Source organism: Astatotilapia calliptera, chromosome 19 (assembly GCF_964374335.1).
Source record: "Astatotilapia calliptera chromosome 19, fAstCal68.1, whole genome shotgun sequence".
In the NCBI taxonomy this organism is placed as follows: Eukaryota; Metazoa; Chordata; class Actinopteri; order Cichliformes; family Cichlidae; genus Astatotilapia; species Astatotilapia calliptera.
Genome location: NC_137440.1, coordinates 6671709 through 6691331, shown reverse-complemented (window position 1 = coordinate 6691331; position 19623 = coordinate 6671709). Strand labels below are relative to the sequence as shown.

Here is a 19623-nt window from a genome sequence, read left to right as displayed (position 1 = left end):
CCTCATCTAATTACAGCCCTCCGAGCCTTTCACCTTAGACTGTATGCTTTTACCCAAAGTGCCTCACTCTAACATTAGTGGACACACATGTAGTTGTGATGGCAAGTGCACACTTACCCCTAGATAGCTTTACTATCTACCATCCACATGGCTTTGGTGGAATTGTTTTAGTAGACAACCTTCTACTACATATATTAGTGTAAATGTTGTTATGAGAGGATAAACCCAACTGTAAATACAAAAGGGTCTGTATGATTGCAGACATTGCAACATAACCGCCACCTCTTTGCAGGTGATGATGGCGCTTTCAAACCACCTGAGCTCAGTTGAGTCTGAGAAGCAGAAGCTGAGGGTACAGGTACGGCGACTCTGCCAGGAGAACCAGTGGCTAAGGGACGAGCTGGCCGGGACACAGCAGAAACTGCAGAAGAGCGAGCAGAGCGTGGCTCAGCTGGAGGAGGAAAAGAAGCACTTGGAGTTTATGAACCAGCTGAAGAAGTACGACGAGGACTTGTCCCCCTCTGTGAGTGCTCAGGGCTTAAGAATGTGTTGCGATGCTTTTATCTAAAATATGCGTGACCATCTTATCATTGGAACCAATATTTTGGGGGGTTTTCCCCCCAAGCACCTTATCAAAAGCAGATACAATCAAAAGATGTCAGTATACACCATCTCACACGTTTTAAGTATGTGTGATCTAGACCCAAACTACAAAATGACTCTATCTGCTAATAGATTGGCAGTGTTTCTCTCGTCATTTAGAAACATTCAGCTATTTCATGAGCAATATCTCCTCCTTTTTGCTTTTGGTCCTCTCTCCCTTCACTGATCATCCTGCTTGCTCTCTTCCTCTCTCCCCTTTCAGGAAGAAAAGGATTCAGACTCTACCAAAGAGACTTTGGATGATCTCTTCCCAGATGATCAGGATGATCAAGCCCCAGGCAGTAAGTGCTGTACTACTTCATCCTCTTTCTGCTTTGAGAGACTTTCACTCAATTTCTTGTCCTTGGACCCAAATATGAAATATAGTTTTTGGGCTTGGGATGTAGATTTCAGTGGCACACTCTTTATTAACTCCTAAATACTTTTGCAACTATAGAAAGAGAGAGCTGTGAGAGCTGTAAGTAAACTACTGTTTCCACCATATTAAAAAGTGGCATCTGAATGCTGTGACATGTAGTTTTAGTTTTTTAATCCCTGATAGACTCTACAGTTTTACCGCTGTAAAATTAAGATCGCCATGGGAACAGAGCTTTGCATCAGCAGCTGTCTTGTAATTTACTGAAGCTGAATCAGTGGATGTTTCCAGAGTCAGATAAATTGTGTAATACATGATGACAAGTTCTGGTGGTGAGCATGTTTGTGTGTCCAAGTACCACTCTCTTTCAAACATGTATGCGCCAGTTTTTTATTGCTGCCATTGTTTGTTACCAGCCTTTTGCTCACTGTTAGATGGGCTGGTCTTTTCAGTAGCTCATGATGTAAGACCACAAAGCTTTATGGCTGTAAAGCCCCATTAGTCAGGACCTAGTTGAGCCAGTGAAGTTGTGGCTCTGGATATCAAGAAAGGACTTAAAATGTAAATGTTTGTTATATCATGGTAAAAAGAGGAACCCATAAGAACTTCTCATCCATTATTTGGTAACATGTTATGTATCTTATATTACATTATTATAGTCAATTTCCAGGGGAGTTTGGTGGCGCAGTGCTTAGCAATGTTGCCTCAGAGCAATAAGACAGCAGTGGTTTGAATCCATTATCTGGCCAGAGCCTTTCATGTGGAGTTTGCATGTTGTCCCTGTGTCTGTGTAGGATGTCTCTAGGTACTCCGGCTTCCGCCCACAGTCCAAAGATAAGTAGTTACTGGGATGATTGTGTTGGCAATTTTAACTGGTAATTCTAAATGGGTCATAAGTGTGACTGTGAGGTGAAAGTCATTGTCTGTGTTAGCTCTGCTCTCTGTCCGGGGCTAGTGATAGGCTTCAGCAACCCTGAACTGGATAAGCAGAAGATGGATGGATAGTTATTTTCCAGATTAATTATTTGGACTAAATAAATGTCAAGAGGTAGTTAAAAAAAAATAGGAATGGGAATTGATAAGAATTTAGTGACTCTGACGTTTGTGGATGTTCTCGTTACTCAAAGAAGTAATTTTCACAAAGAACACTTTTCTTAAAAGTGATGCACTACATTACTTAATTACTCCTGGGAGAAAGAAATTTGTTGTACTACTCATTATGTCACTTTCATGTTCTTCTGTAAAATGACCTGAAAGGGATCTTTTAGTAATTACCCTTTAAAAATATAAACCTGTAGCCAACACACCAACACAAATCTCTATCCTAATAATGACACACAGAATACTTAGCATTACACAAAGCCTCTCTCAGTAGAAGACAAAGCCAACAACACAAAGTAAAGATGACTTCAAAACGACTTTAAAATTATCGCCACTGTGATTCTACTGTAGAAACATGAACAGGTGGAATTGGAGGATACAGCCTGATTGCTCATCACTTTGTTACCTGGGCTGAGGTCGGCATTCACTCAGCTTCAGCATCACTCTGGCTTCTTGGCAAGCTTAGTGTTAGCATGCTGCCTCTGCAGATGCTTGCAAAGAGCCGAAGTTATGTTAGCAGCATTATGCAGCTGTTTCTGTCCTGGATTCAGAGCCAGTATTTTCCTCCTCCTGCACATGAACTGAAATCAGCTAGTGTGGGTGCAAATGGAACCGATAAACGAGAGTGACAATTCCAAGAAATTAGACTGACAGGAACTGGTTCTCCACTCCTATCCCTACATGTCATATTGTCTAAATTGCTGTACTGACTCAAATTTTTTTATTAATATTAATGAGATGATCTCCAAAAAATGCATTTGATGAATGCACAGTTTCCAAAACACTGGTTAAAGAGACCCCACTTCAGGGACAGTTTTAAGATTAATGAAAAACATTTGTTTTTTGCTCCCAAAGGTTTTATTTTCCATTTTTTTCCCCTTTATTGCCCCATTTGCCTCATCCCGTGTGGTATCAGTTTATCAGCCAGTCTAATTTGCTGACAGACTGGGCTGTAAACGGTTTGCCTCTTGTGCTGTGTAACTGCTGTAATCCACCGCTTAAGCTAGACTACAGATATTTACGCTGCATTCATATTCTATTTAATTTAATGAAATCTTTTACAGTAAAAGCATTTCCTTTACATGGATCGCTCACTTCATTATTGTGGTTTTGCGTATTGCCCTTGGGAGGGTGGTGATAGAGCACTTGCTGTGAGCACCACTAAATGAATTATGATGAGACAGGAGAGTTTAATGGCATGTAGCTGTGAGCGAGAAATTGGTTGGAGAACAAGGACAAGGGTAATACCAGACAGACTTTATGCATCATAAAGCTTAATAAAAATGTATGTTGAGATCAATACTCCATAATTATTAAATAATGTGTTTCTCTTTGGAGATGGTGAGATACAAATGACACTGTAAAGGGTCTATATTGAGTTGGTCAAGGAGCATGCAGTTATTGCAGTACACCTGCACCCATTCACATGTCAACACATAAATGTTGTGTATACACACCCACACATACACAAATTCCTGCTTCTGCCCACATCAGTGCTTACAGTAAATACTGTCAGGTAGCTACATTTGATGACAATGTATATACATTTAAAATGAAGAGAAAATGAAGTGCCAGATGTGCAGAAGACTGGAGCTTAGAGAAGCAGCAGCTTTAACTGCTACAGAAAAGAAATGACCTCCCATACTGTATCGAATCAAATGAAGACTAGACAATACTCTTAAGAAGTAACCAGAGTCTTTCAGGTGTGAGCTGGTAAAGGACTGAGACAGAACTGAACTCGCAGAGACGCAGTGCTTCATCGAATGCCTTTTGCACTGGCATTAATCCTCTCTCTGTATGAAACTGAGCTGCCTGAGGCTCTGCATGAGCTCAGTGGATACTGGGTTAGTGCTGGAGTAGATTAGATGTCTTTCCTTTCCAAGCTGATTCAGACTGCCTGAAAAGCTTGTGGGGTTTTGGTAAATTGCTGTCAGCAGGAAGAAGACAATGGTGATGACATTCCTGCTTTTTTAAACCACTCAGGGTCTTATGCAATGTTTTTCTGTGCTAATATTTACATTTAACTCACTTAGCGTTGACACTAAATGAGTGTCACAGCCTGAAACATATTCCAGCATATTTGTGAATGTTTGGGGCAGATTTTAACTAGAATCATGCAAAGCAGAGGTCCGGCTCCAAAAATAGAGCATCCTGCACTTTTCATAGTGCGACACAGTGACTTTTTTCCCCCCTTTGGTAACAAGTACTCTCCAACACAGTGCTAGGGGTTATGTAAATCGGGTGGGAGTACTCTTAACAAGCATGGAAAATGACTGCCTTGTCAATCAAAGCGCTAAGCATCATCCACATATTTACAGAAGTGCACAAAAATCATGTGAATAATAAATCTTAAAATCAAAGTCAGAATCGGTAAAGAATACCAACAAACTGGGTCAACAGTAACACGTCCACATGTAACACAATTCACTGCTCACGCTTCACTTGTAGCTGAGAATCATTTACATTGATGGAGTCTCGCTTCTGCTTCCTTCTTCCAGCAAGGGTTTGTCGTGTTTTGATGATGAAGTTGTGTTTTCGGTCATTATTCAGACGTTGGCTGGTTCCAGTTTCTAAGTTTTGAGGATTTGATGCGTTTATTTGTAGTGTGTGAGTTGACTACATACCTGCTGTTTTTGTCCGTTTCTGTTCTGCTGTCACTGCGTTACTTTCCTGTGAACAGCAGCAAAGGCAGGCTGTGGTTTGCCAGCACTTCAGAACACCTGGAATCACTTCGTGCCCGGACATTTCTCTGTGGTCATTGTTATTACTGCAGTGGGCGGCTCCTACTCAAAACCTTACTGGCTTCCCTTCAGAGTAAATACAGAACTGCTTGCCTTTAATAAGAAACCCCATCAAGTGGTTTCCTGACCTCTCACACATTCATGCATTCTTAGACACTCGCATATAGAGACAGAAAGACAGACAAACAGACTATTTATCACAAGAGACATTCCAGTCATGTCCTTCTGGCCCAGTTAAATGTAGCACTCAGGAGCTGGTACTTGAGCTGTGCGTAATGGGGGAAAAAGAGGACATTGTTTATGGGTGAATAAGCTTGTTTGTGTTGCACATATGTTAAAAGGCAGCCAGTTTGTGTTTGCTCTAGTCAGCATTGACCCTTTTATATCATCTTAGACACCCACTGGTTTCAAATACTTCTTTCATTTTAGAGGAAAACTGTCACATAACCAGCCTATCAGCTTTCTTTTCACACGTCATCTCCTATAGAAAACTTCTATTAAACTCCTGTTATTAATAAACCTTTGTTCTTCTGTCATCCATAGTCACAGACTCATTCAGGTTATAAAGATTCAGCCATCTGAGCCATATTAATGAAATGAATGAACTGCAGTTTACAGTATTGCTATTTATGAATGATTAATATTTATTTTATTCCATGTGATGGGATATCAAATTTGCCTAATTGTGTAATGTTGTGAACTGGGGTGAGTGGGGTTAGTTTAATTGGTGACTCTAAATTGGTCGTGAATGCGAGAATGGTTATCTGTCTCTCTGTGACTAGCCGAAGTGTCTATTAGCGGCTGGTGAGGTCTGATCGACACTGTTTATTTTTACAAAACAGCTCACAAAGCCTTTTGCTGCTCAGCTGGTTGGAATAGAGTTTCTTTTCATTTGAAGCAATTCATTATCAGGGATTGTAACATCTGTAACATCCTTTTACTGAATCAGCACAACTTGAATAATAAATATCAATATATATAGCCCTTTAGAGGTGGACTTGCTAGTGTGTTTTGGATCATTGTCCTGCTGCATAACCAAAGAACACTTAAGCTTGGGTGCAAACTGATGTTAGTTTTATGCCAGATGTAACAGGACTCGCACCTTCCAAAAAGTTCACCTTTTGTCTCGTCAGCCCACAGGATATTTTCCCCAAGTCTTGGGGATCATCAGGATATTTTTTTGGCTAATGTGAGACGAGTCTTTGTGGTGTTTTTTTTGGTCAGGAGTCAGAACTCTCCCATGGATGGCTTTTTTGCTCAGACTTTTTTTGTTTTATTGATGAATATGGGCTTTGTAATACTTTTCAAACTGATAGATGTCAGTGACTTTGTTTCTCAGGTATTTCTTTAGATTGTGGTGTGACGTGTTGCTTTTTGAGATAACTTTGTCACACAGGTTCTGTTAAGTGATTACAGGTGTGGCAGTAATCAGGGCTCGGTGTGGTTGCTGAAATTCGATTCAGCTTTCTGAAAAACAGGGTTAAAAATAATTCATTCATGATTTAACAGGATGGGACAATTTTTTTGTTGTTGTTTGATCTGAAACATGAAAGTGTGACAAATATGTAAAATAATAAGAAATCAGGAAAGAGGAAAATGTTTTCAACTTTTTTTTCCATACCTTTTCACAGCCCCCCTGTACAGTATATCACATTACTCTAAATAGGTCAGATACAAAATACCAGGTTGTACTTAACAATCATTTTCTATACAGTGCAGTGATGGGTTTTTCCTAATTAATAATTCATTTACTTTCGTATTTTTTGTCTGTAGTCCAGCCAGCCCACAGCAGCGCTGCAGCAGCTGCTGCTCAGCAGGGAGGATACGAGATTCCTGCTCGACTGAGGACCCTCCACAACCTGGTGATCCAGTATGCGTCTCAGGGCAGGTATGAGGTGGCTGTGCCTCTCTGCAAACAGGCTCTGGAAGACCTGGAAAAGACTTCAGGACACGACCACCCAGATGTGGCCACAATGCTTAATATCTTAGCCCTTGTTTACAGGTAAACTCCTGCAACATCTAATAATATGCACATGCATTTTTATGTATTTATCTTTTTCTAATGAAAGCCGGTGATGTCCTGTTTTTAAAGAGATCATGTTGCTAACTGAAGCGAGGTGGTCTATATAATGAATGAATTTCATGCTCAAAAAAAGTTTTGTTTGTAGTCTGCATTGTTTCATAAACTCCAAAATCCTCTTAGACTTAAACAGCTTTTAATGAATTCTTGTGTTTGGAAGATATCATAAAAAGCTAAGATTTTAACATTGAGATAATAACAGCACACTTTGTCACCCTCACAACACTGTGACATGTCTCTTGAAACCTTTGGCAGGGATTCTTTAAGTGTTGTGTGACTGGCTTCTTAATCAGAGCTGGATGCTTTTGTCAGAACAAGCCAAACGTAGCCTGACAAAGATTTATAGGACAGTAACGGAAGTTAATTTTCCAGCCCAACTAGACAGGAGCAAAGGAATGACGCCTAAAACCTGGACAAATGTCGCACAGGATTGTTGCCATGTTTTTCCATTTACATAAATCTAAGCCACTGAACAATCAGCTTGGGCTTTTGATTTAGTTACCTAAAACAATGAGAGTCTGGGGTGACTTGTTGTCAGTACTCTTGTGCACTGGCTGTGGGAACCACTGAAGATGGTGGCCCATTAGTTGAACTTGTCAGCATAGTTTATGTTTGTGTTCATGTGTGCTTGTCTGTTATTCTGCCCATCTCTGTGTCTGTATTTCAGTCTAACTCTGTCTGCTTTGGTCTCTCAGGGATCAGAACAAATATAAGGAGGCCGCCAACCTGCTGAATGACGCTCTGGCCATCAGGGAGAAGACACTTGGCAGGGACCATCCAGCTGTGAGTGTATTTGTTGATACATTGCATGTAGGTCTTCTGTTGTGCTCTGTATTTCTTGCTTTAGACAGGTGAATGATGTTCTTTGTTGTTTCGGTGTAATCCCGTTGATATTAATGGGGATAGATGTGTTGCACTGTTTCACAGCATGAATTATTTCCAAATGGAGGTTGTTCTTACAGTCAGCGGTGGTGAAACATGAAGACAAATATAGTCATTTGTTAAGACATTCAGGCCACATCAACAGTATTGTAGGTATAGTTGGATGTATTGATTTCCCTTCTTTGAGAGCTTAGCACCATGAGTGAAAGGTAATTGGACCAACAGGTTGGAAAACCACACAGGGTAGCATTCTCTGCTGTAGAAAGAGCTCAGTGCTTTCATGCAATGGCATTATCATTTCTGAAACTGCTTAGGACCATCAAGTTCTCCACCAAGTAAGTGGTTGCTGTCAACAACAAGACAAATTTGCTAGGTCTTTGGTTCTTCAGAATTCAGGAATACTCTCGTCTTTGCACTTAGCTTAGCTCAGAGAAGCTGCTTTAGCTCTAGCTATAAAAATTATCTTCTGAAAATTTTGAGTATGTGCCAGACTAGGTGCTTGGAACAATTATGCAAATGTTACATTGTGACAGATGAGTCACAGGACTGTGGGCAGTTCAGGAGCATTACTTTCTGTTGGAGAGAAAAACTCCCTATGGATTTCAGGTTTTGTAACTTTGCAGACATTTTACTTGCATTTGGGGGAAAATATATAAACAGCACTATAGAGTTTATTCTATTGCAGTACTTTAATGTGATCTGGGCCAGTTGATGAGTTTCCCTTCAGCACATGCAGCCATAAATCCTGGAGGCCCTTCCTGATGAAACCCAAGAAGCTGTGTATCCTCACAGTCTTAAACCAAGATTTTTTTTTTTTGCGTTAGGTGAATATGTTAACTACTATACTGTGGAGCTTCAGACCGTTTTTCTGGTTCATAGAAAATATGGTTGGCCCAGTGCACTTTATTACAGTCTTTATATTATTTATTGTAGAGCACATCTGTTTACTTCATATCACACAAATATCTCACAAAAAGCATAGCAACCTACCTCATACATTTAAAATGATACCGTAGCATGTGTTTGTCCAAGGCTGTGACAAGCAGCGTGGGTGTCATTAATAATTTACCCCGGCCTGTTCTCAGATTCTTTAACCTCTCTCTGTCAACGTGACTGTACGCATGCAGCAGGTTAACCCCAGCAGGCCTGTGTCTCCACTGTTCGGACCTTCGTCTCTCTTCACTGTGTGAAACAGAGGTTAGCCCTCTCCACGTCTTCCCCTTTTTTCCAAAGAAGAAAGTGATTTTTTTTTTAATTTATTTTTTTCACCCCAGTGATCCATCACCCAGACGAAATCTGACACATTACCTGATATGTGATTAAGTATAGTGATTTTTCTTCCTCTTAATCATATCATTTTTATAGAATTTCTTTTCTCTTCTTTCTGTTTTCAATGTGCGGTATTGTAAACCACTTCTAACTTTAGCCTGACGGGCAAACAATATGTTGAGGTCATGTTCTCTTTCCTAATCCGTCGTGAACTTCTGGGTAAATCATGTACCGACACACATACATAGGTCAAAGTGGACTTGGACTATGAAAACTGGCTCTTGGTTTGCCACTAAAAAGAAAGGCGACAATCTGCTGAGGTAATTGAAAAAGGCGGAGTTGTGGTTTCGACTGTAAAGAGACACAAACACCTTGATTTTGAGGTCAAAACCCCACCAACTGAAGTGTCCAGTCCCTGAGATTCCCGTTGACGCTGCTACTTTGGCTCTACATGGATCTGGCTGAGTCTGACAGGGATGTTCAGGAGACATGAGCACTATGATCTGAATCGCAGTAGTGTTCTGCTTTCTGTGGATATAATGCTAAATTTAGTCGTCAAGTCTGTGTGTCGTAATGCTTTCTGAATCTAATTATAATTAAAATAATTATGTAAGTATGTGTCTGACTTTATGACTCTTAATACAAACATAAGATTTAAAAAACATGGATGTGAAACTGTGAATTTGTCTGTAAGATTTGAAGGCTTTAGGTTAATCATCGACAGGTTTGTGATCAGACTATATAATCTGTAGCTCCTTTGCTTTAAAAAAAAAAGTTCTCTAAATGTTCTTTTTTATATTTTCACCATTTTTGAGATTGTGACATGAGGACAAATTAAGTCTTAAAGAGCAGAAAAAAGTGTTCTCAAACTGTAGGAGTTTTGTCCCTCTCTTCCTCCCATCTTCCTGAATAAGCTCCCGTTCCTCCCATCACTTCAACCCTCTGCCCTTCCTCTCGTTTCCTCCCACTCTGCTCACATGGCTGCCAGAACTTGGTGTGAATCAGAGATCAGTGCTCACCTCAGGTCCCCTCTGCAGTCTCCCCTCACTCGTCCTGTGTGCACATGTTGGAGATTCATCACTCAGCTGATTTGGATCAAATTACAGCCCGGCATAATCACTTCCTGTTTCCCCACATCCTCTTATTCCTTGTCAATTTCTCACTCATCAGACCAATGACACCACTCTGCTGTTGTAGACTCTTGCGGTTCCACACATTGTGCAAATGAGTGAACATGTCTATGAGGCCAGGAAGAATAGAGCATTGTGGGATAATAAATGTGTTTGTGTCCCTATCAGGTTGCTGCAACTCTCAATAACCTGGCTGTCCTGTATGGGAAGAGAGGGAAGTACAAGGAAGCAGAGCCTCTGTGCAAGAGAGCGCTGGAGATCAGAGAAAAGGTGGGTACGAGGTCATCAAACACTGTGATGAGTCGATGCACTAGCGAGTACTTTCACTTATAGACAGACTTTGTGCCCCTGTACTGAAACACTTCAGACTTCACTCAGAATATTTCATTTGGAGGCAGCAGAATGAATAGTAGGAATTAAAATATTCAGACAGCCCTCAGCAACTGACCACTTGTCCCTTCAGCTTTTCATTTCAACACAGCAGATATTTACTATAACTGCAACAGATTAACTTGTTTAGAATATCTAAATTTTAAGTTTTGCACATAATTAACAACAGTATTAGCTTTTCATGTCTAGTAGCAGTCACTTGTGTTTATTGTTGGATTTAACAAACTATGGACACTATGTGACACATTTCGAGGCCTCATCATTAGTTTTTAGATACCACTGTGTTTTATTTGGGGGTGGTGACCATGTTTATGAGATGGTGAAGTGCTAAGTGTGTGGATGTGTGTGTGTGAATGGGTGAATGACTGAATGTAGTGTAAAGCGCTTTGGGGTCCTTAGGGACTAAGTAAAGCGCTATACAAATACAGGCCATTTACCATTTATGTTATTAGCTAACACTAGCAAGCTTGGTTAGCAAGCTGCATTTAACCGTGTTTAACATACACATAACTTGCTTGATGAGTGCAATAAATACTTGATTATACTCATATAAAACTGAACATAAACTTCTTGGACAGCTAATTTGTAGTTCAGCTGTAGCTGGCAGAAGTCGGGCCTTGCACACAGTGATCGGCTACGGCTGTTTGAGTTGGCATGTGTGTCCCCCCCCCCCCCAAAAAAAAAGTCAACTATACTTGTTAAGAAGGATTAAAAAAAAACAAAATTGATATGTTGTGATATAATAGATTTCAGGTTGGGGTATCACCAACGACTGAGGCCTCAGAGTAAAACAGCAGTTGGCCAAAATCTGGAATTAAAAAAAGAAAAGCAGCAGTGAGTCTTTGTTCTTTCCAAAAAGTGTTTTAATATATATATATTAGAAAGTACATGGTAAATGGTAAATGGCCTGCATTTGTATAGCGCTTTTCTAGTCCCTAAGGACCCCAAAGCGCTTCACACTACATTCAGTCATTCACCCATTCACACACACATTCACACATCTACAAAAACTACATAAAACTCATAAAGTCATAAAGTCTGGTTTTTTTTGTTTTGTTTTTTCCTCACTGCTTGCATAAGAAATAAACTGTAGTCAACCTCCTTTATGTAATTTCTCCTCTTTTTTTTTTTTTAATTTTTTTTATCAGTATTCAGCCTTCGTCACAGGGCAGGCTCTTTATCCTGAGCGAACGCTACTGTTTTGCCTGTATTAATTTGATACTTACAAACGAGCCGCAGGAGACACTTTCTGTTGTTTATGCTCAGCTCTTGCCTTTGAACAAACCCACTTCTCCTTCGTCTCCTTGAGAATGCAACGTCAGCTTTGGTTAAGCCGAGGCATTTAATTTTTTTTTTTTTCTTCATGCTTCTTAAACTGAGATGATAATGCACTTGCTTAAGCCGGAGTGGTTTTGCACATGCAGGGCATTGCAAAGTGACTGCAGCAGAACTGCTGAATCAGAAGGATGTTTTTTCCCCCTCTCGTCATTCCGCCTTTTTGTAGAAACTCTGGAAAATTGTGTGTGTGTGTGTGTGTGTGTGTGTGTGTGTGTGTGTGTGTGTGTGTGTGTGTGTCAGTATCATATCCTTTTCACTTTGCCCTCACTAATCTGTCAGGGCAAAGTAAATTGCAGTCTGTATCTGTTGAAGAAAGTTGTTGAGAAAAAGGAAATATGACTCATCTTAAAGTTTCCCTTGTGAAGTATTGAGAAAGTGTTAATACTTCTTGCTTTTAGCCTTTAGAATTATTTGAGTTCATGGCAACAGCAAAAATGTGGAATGCCAGCAGCGTTATTCTTGTAAAAGATTCAAGATAATAGAAACTTGCAGATGACAGACTGCATTTAAACAATGGATGTAGGGTCTGCTATGTAAAGTGAAGCCAGTATACAAGTGTCTTAAATATGTTGTCTTTGTAATGGTCAGCAGTATGAATCCTCTGGTTGCATAAAAAATTCTAGTCTATGAGAAAAGTGTCCTTGGCCTCCTTCATAAGTGAGTAAGGAAACACTTTACCTGACAAGTTTATAAGCTGATCACTAGTTTCAATTTTAGTGTATATACCATTATATTCATTTTGAAAATTGGTCCCCATTATGGTAAAACAACAAGTATAAAGGAGGATATGCTTTAGGCTGGGTCTGCCTTGTAATCACCTAGTTGCTACCACATGAGCACGCAGTGTGTTGGTTTCTCAGTCATGCATACATCACATCTGGTTTCAAAACACAAAGACGGTGATTGCAAAAATGAAAACAGTGATGAAATCTTTTTTGCTTGATTGTGTTTTTTCAAACATTTAGTCTATGCTATAGTTACTCCAGTACTCGAATATCTGCAATTATAGATAACTTAGCAGATCTGCTACCTGCAAGAACTTGCAGCCTTTCCTCTTTTCCTCATATCTGACATTTTCAGTACCAAACCAGAATTTTAAGGTTCAAATTCCAAGGTTTAAGTAACTAATTTTTAATTAGAAAAGGGCGACCAGAACATGTATGTAGTGTGTTTACTTTGCCTGAAAGCTTTCAATAAGCCACAGAATTTTTGCAGAACATTTGGTGGTTGAAGGCATCAGTAGGCATGATCAGATCCTCAGCAGTTTTGTGGTGCTGATGGCAATCTGTTTTCTAGCTAATGCTGTTTACAGGAAAGCGTTCAGATGTGTTATGTGGTGCAGGAGGAGGCGATTGAGGCCAGGCCTGAGTGAATACTGTAGGTATCTCCGCTCACACAGCTCTGCACCATCCTGTGGATCAAAGACGCTGTCGGTCTCCAGCGGGGAGGGAGGGAGGGAGGGAGGGAGGGGGGGATCATCCTGCAGTTCTAAGACCTCACACAAACTTACCGAGCAGTAAACTGAAACTAGAAATCAAAACAAACTAATTGTTCACTTGTTTTCATTTACAACCATAAACGTGACACTCAGGGTGGTTTCTTTTTAACTGATCAGATCCCTTTCCCAACAACACCAGCCACCCATGTGTGTTCACTGATTCCACCCGTGCACATCCTTTTCATTTTCTTCTCTGTTTTCTTTCCTTTCATCCACCTATGATTGCTACATCTTTACTGGGCAGTTAGAATCATATAATAAGAAAAAATATTATTGCATTTTTTCTGTGTGTGTGTGTGTGTGGGGGGTCATTTAGCATCTAGCCCCAATACATGTCTTTTAGTCTTGCTGCACTCTACTCTAATGACCTTTACTCTTCTTAGCTCACAGGAAGAGGTTGCAGTGCTTAAAGGCTGTTTCTTAATCCAGAAGTGGTTTTTTTTTTTTTTGGGGGGGGGGGGGGGTTTGGGTGTTGTTTTTGTTTTGTTTTACAGCTTTATTTATTTTTTTATTTATTAAAGCAGGTTAGTAGCCTATTAATCCACAAAAGGCCAAAATTCCTACGGAGGCATGTACTGTATGTAGCAAAGGCTACAGGCTTGATCCCCAGTACTCTAGACCAAATTTACACATGTGACATCTTCTGTGCACACTGCTCCAAACATACGTGTAGTGTAATCAGCGGCACTACAAACAGAGTGCAGCAAGTCAAAGCAGCTTGGCAGGAGATGAAACAAACATTTCCAACGTATTGACAAACACCCTTCCGGTCTTCCTGGAAATCCAAATTTACAACATTGGACCTGAGGATTTAAACTAGGTTGCACATTTGAATGTTTACACTAGTGAAACTCAGTAGAAGGCGCTAAATCCGTCTGACCAGCATTTCTCATGTTGGCTAAGTGTTACTGACCAAATAGCACATGGCAGAAATGGGTTGTTTAAAGTTCATATCTCTTCCTCTTTTGTCCCAGGTGTTGGGCAAGGACCACCCAGATGTGGCCAAGCAACTAAACAACCTGGCCCTGCTGTGTCAGAACCAGGGCAAGTATGAGGAGGTGGAGTACTACTACATGAGAGCCCTGGAGATCTACCAGACCAAACTGGGCCCAGATGACCCCAACGTGGCCAAGACCAAGAACAACTTGGTGAGAAGGATGGAAGTATTTGTCAATTTGCGGAATAAAAATCAATATCTGCAGATGACAAGTGGCATGAAAATGACAACTCTTTTTAAATTATTTTATTTAAAAAAAAAAAAAAGGAAGAAGAAAAAACTAATTCAGCTTCTCCCAGTCCTGTGAAGCTTCTTGTGTGTTGCTGACATCCCATTGCTGGACCTTACTGCTAACTGCTGAAGAGCGAGCTCTGACTTTGCTCATTCGCAGTGTCATGTTGTTCTTATTGTTTGTGTTTTTCAGGCATCCTGTTACCTGAAGCAGGGCAAGTTCAAGCAGGCAGAGACCCTGTATAAAGAAATCCTAACCCGCGCTCATGAACGGGAGTTTGGCTCTGTTGATGGTACAAAGTGCTCACACACTTTTTATATTTCAGACATTGCAGATAGTAGCTTAAACTTAGAGTAACTTGCATGCATGAACAACTTTATAAGTCTCTCCTTTGAAGTAAAGGTTAATATGTTCAGGCTGCTGTTATTTTAGTGAAGGATGGAGCCGAAAAGAAACAGAAAACAGCACTTCAGAGTCAGAGTGACTTTTCAAAGGTGTCTCTAGCTGCTTATCTGAGTTTGTCAGGACTGATTGTGTGTATGTTTCTTTGCAGATGAGAACAAACCAATCTGGATGCATGCTGAGGAGAGAGAGGAGCAAAGCAAGGTGAGAGCCTGAAACATATATACAAGTATAATTGTAATTTCTGTTGTGCTTTCTTAATTTTGGGTTTCAGTGTTAAAGACAAAACCTTATAATTGCACAGGATCAAAACACACCAAGTTAAAAAAAAAACAAACTTCTGCATTAAACTTCTCTGAATTCTTTTACCTTATTTAACATGAAATAAGAAAGACTGACTTTACAAAGATTGGATTAGGATATTAAGTCTCAGTAAAAACTGATGATGATGGTCCGAGTCCTTCACTCTCCCATCTAAGAGTTCATTTCATGGTTTAATAGGTTTAGATGTTCTGGGGAAGAAGTACTGATCCAATTATAATCCCACTGCTAACACTTCTCCATGTAAACTGACTACATACAATGTAAGCGGGTTGGTTTCCATCCTTAAATGTCTGATTTATTATATCATATATGCAGATTTCTTAAATCTAAACCAAATTGGTGTTTCACAGGGGAAGCAGAAAGACGGTTCACCATTTGGAGAGTATGGAGGCTGGTACAAAGCCTGTAAAGTCGACAGGTCAGTGTTTTTCCACGGAGTAAATATGGGTGATACTCTCAGCACAGGAAGCAAACTGATACATGATATATATAAATGTTTACACATAACAAAATGTAGTAAGCAATTAAACCAGCTGTGGCCAACCATCTATAAGACAGTCGTGTTGTTCTTGTTTTATTTTCTTTCGCCAAAACGATTTTCTGTGACATTAAATTTCCACCGGTTGTCGTTTCAGCCCCACGGTTACCACCACCCTGAAAAACCTTGGTGCCCTCTACAGGCGGCAGGGCAAGCTAGAGGCAGCTGGGACCCTGGAGGAAGCTGCGATGCGTTCCAGAAAGCAGGTGTGGCCTCTGGATAATGTGACTAACAACACAGGACTGTAGATATAGAAGCAGATGACTTGTTATCGGTGCTCAGATGAAACGGGTCCGTTGAGCATTTGCGTCACATTAAAAGGCAGAAAATGTGTGAGCTGCTGTGAAATTGGAAAAATGCAATGCACTCAGAATCCTGGAGCGTAGTTTGGTTTCTTTGGTGTTGTTTTTAGCTGCCCCTGATGGTGTTACTTATGAGACTTAATGGAGTCTAAGTCCTGCAGCTTTTATCCTGAATTAGGTTTTCCATCAACATGTAAACATTGAGTTATTCAGTAACAGACACACATGTTATTAAGATAAAATTCCCCATTGTCTTGCTGAAATTACAGCTGTAGAAACTAAAATAACATTTTGGTAATTATTACAATAATTCCATTATAACTAGTCGGATCTGCTTTGGGGCCTCGTTTTAACACCACAAACTTCCTTTGATATATTTGGAGCGTTGTCATTTTTTGCTTGAGGAAAGATTCGATCCCGATATGAATGTAACCTTTAATCAGCATTTAGATAATACAAGTGGAGAAGGTTTTAGTAGAAATAAAATAAGCGACCAGACTCTGCCAGCATGATTGTTTGGCAGTGTAACGTCCCGTGTTTGTTTTTCCCTCCTTGAATAATTAAACGCTCAGGCAGAGTCACAGAAAGTACTTTGTACTGTGGTGTAACCGTATTGTTGGCCAGCTTTAATTACGCAAGGTAGCACTGGAAGTCACCAGCTAACAGAAAAGCTAATTTAGCTGCACTGGCACCATGGGTTTGCTGTTCAAGTTTCACTATATTAGATGCTTACATGTATGTTCTTTTAATCACATGGTTGCAAAATTGTTTTTTCCACCAAACTGAACGTTTAAAAAAGTCTTTAAGATTTCTGTAAATATCAAAACAGCAGTAAAGATAGTCAAAAATGATATTTTTAAATTTTAGAATGGGCAGTGACTTCTTAGGTAGGTGCTTTCCTCTAGCTCCATATTGAAAGTGTGCTTTTTCAAAAATGGTTTAACTGAATTTCTAGTGGTCAGCAAGCTAATTTACCAATAATTAGTTGGATTTTTTTTTTTCATTTTCTGTCCTCTGCCAGGTTTATTCTGACTGCTAATCAGCAAATCCCAGGTGCTGGGTTTAGAGCAGCAGGCAGTAGAAGTCTATAGATTTAGTATTAATTGGATTGGATGAATTAGCACTTGTTGCTGACAGCTGTACAGTGTATCTGTGTAGGTGAGGCTGTGCTGGAGGTCCGACTAGTACATGGGTTTAGCTTATGCTTAATTGGATTTGTTGAACTGGCATTTATTTATTGTTGTGTGCACACATCAGGGTCTGGACAATGTGCACAAGCAGCGCGTGGCTGAGGTGCTGAGCGAGCCGGAGGCCCGAGAGAAGCAGCGAAGCCGCGAGAGCCTGAATTCTGACACAGTGAAGTATGAGAGCGGGCCAGACGGCGGCGAGGAAGTGAGTATGAGCGTGGAATGGAACGGGGTAAGTACAGTACACAGCCCTCGGCACATTACTGAGAGTTCTCAAACCAGGGACACAGACATGTCGACTTGAAATAACTCCTCTATCTTTCTGGACTGACGTCATCCACAAAGTCATTTTACTTGTTAAAGTTTCCTCAGCACAGAAACTATAATAAACACAGTTGTTAATGTAAATGCTAAAGTTTGGTCACATTGAGCTGGCTTGGATTGGATTATTTTATTTGCTGTCAATCAAGCCAACTGATGGTTCCCTATAAAGTTATAGTGAGAATGAGGGGCCACTGGAGGCCAGTGAGGGGATTATCTCTTCAATTAGGCTACGTTCACACTGCAGGTCTTAATGCTCAATTCCGATTTTTTTTTTGATCAAATCCGTTTTTTTTGTCTGCTCGTTCACACTACAAATAAAGTGTGACAGCAAACGCGCTCTAGTGTGAACGCTCAAAGTGGCCCGCATGCGCAAAAGAAGACGTCATACACAACGCGCTCTGTTTAGACCCAGAACAAACTATATTGTTTGACTGATGGCCTTAATATAAAGACTTCGGACTTCATGTTTCCCGATTTTTGCTTTAAGTTATTTTGTTATTTACATAATAATGTAGATAACCTAATAATGATCCTTAGGCTATTGCTGTTTTAGAGGAGAGGTGCTTCAAAGGATAGTTGCAGATTTCTGTCAGAACCTGCAGGTTATGCAGTACAAATAAAATGTTAACGTTTCTCCAACGTTGTCTTCCCAGCAGTTTCACCGGATGGCCAGGAAGCGTTCGCGATGTCTTCTCTGGCGCGGATAATTGGCGTCTGTCTTGTGTCAGTGATGTAAAAGACGGATTTAATGCGACTTGACCGTTCAAACAGCAGTCGCTTTCTGAGACATCGGATATGTATCGGATTCAGTACCACATACGAAAGTGACCCAGATCGGATTTGAAAATATCGGATTTGTGCCGTTCACACTGTCGCACCATAATCGCACATAGGGTCAAAAAAATCGGATTTGATGCGCTTTCGCCTGCAGTGTGAACGTAGCCTTAGTGGCTTCGGTCATGAAAGATACAGTGAGGTTGTTTCTTCATCTATGACTAAAATGTTTGAATGAGGACTTAAATCTTGTCCGACTAGCTCAAAAGGATCAAACTGTACAATGCTACACTGATAATCCTGACTGACAGTCGCAGTTACTCTGCTCTCCCGCTTCTTCTTCCTGCTTGTGCGTCGCTGTTACCCTGACTTTGATTAATGAGATCAAGTGAAAAAATGCTCTGCTGGAGCATTCACTTGGCTGGAGCTTAAGTCGTTGGCAGTCATTGAGTCGTAGCTCTTTGTATAGTTTAGTATAGTATAGTATTTTTCACTAAACTCTCTTTTATTGTACAGCTTTTCCAACTAATGTCTAAAAAGCTTTAAAAACCCCTCTGGTCACACACATTGATGCCACCTCGCTGCCTCAGCTGCAGACCGACTGTTCTCAATCAGCTGGTACATTTCAGAATATGCAGAATTTTCTCAGCCTGTCCTCACTGCAATGGCAGAATATGTAGTTATAGGGTCGCTGTAGGCTGCTCACCACCTTATTTCTAAAATGCTGCTCCTGCTGTTGCTTAGAGCTGGCCTGCTCGCATAGCAACAGTAGTCATAGAGCCCAGAACAACCAATCAGCATCTCCTATTGCACCTCTAGTTGTAGTCCTTGCAGGCGGTATGGTGTGACACATAGCTGTGCCTATAAACTGTAGCCTGTCAATGGATTATTAGCACACAGCAGACAATCGCCTGCAGATCTCTGGACCTATTTATATCAGGAAAGGAGCCGGACTCATCTGGAAAGAACTTTAGCTGGAAGGAAAATCTGACAAGGAGCTTTTGTTTTGTCCTTAAATCTTCTTTGATCAAACAGTAAATGAAGTCAGTATAAATACAACGATCAATCAGTCAATCAACTATCGGCCTTTAATTGG

General features: G+C 40.4%; 1 protein-coding gene across 8 annotated transcripts in view; it reads left to right on the top strand.

Moving 5' to 3' along the window:
• The window catches only part of klc1a (kinesin light chain 1a), a 43842-nt gene that overhangs the window by 9639 nt on the left and 14580 nt on the right, over positions 1–19623 (top strand). For 5 of the 8 annotated variants that reach the window (XM_026151830.2, XM_026151831.2, XM_080293452.1 and 2 more), the window contains 11 exons: positions 293–523; positions 866–944; positions 6634–6862; positions 7636–7723; positions 10390–10491; positions 14422–14595; positions 14869–14968; positions 15230–15282; positions 15753–15820; positions 16038–16146; positions 17500–17661. In XM_026151830.2, the coding sequence (XP_026007615.1) occupies positions 293–523; positions 866–944; positions 6634–6862; positions 7636–7723; positions 10390–10491; positions 14422–14595; positions 14869–14968; positions 15230–15282; positions 15753–15820; positions 16038–16146; positions 17500–17661 (1395 nt within the window). The remainder of the gene's footprint in view (positions 1–292; positions 524–865; positions 945–6633; positions 6863–7635; positions 7724–10389; positions 10492–14421; positions 14596–14868; positions 14969–15229; positions 15283–15752; positions 15821–16037; positions 16147–17499; positions 17662–19623) is intronic. The other 3 variants (XM_080293455.1, XM_080293453.1, XM_080293457.1) reach the window with 1 other exon arrangement.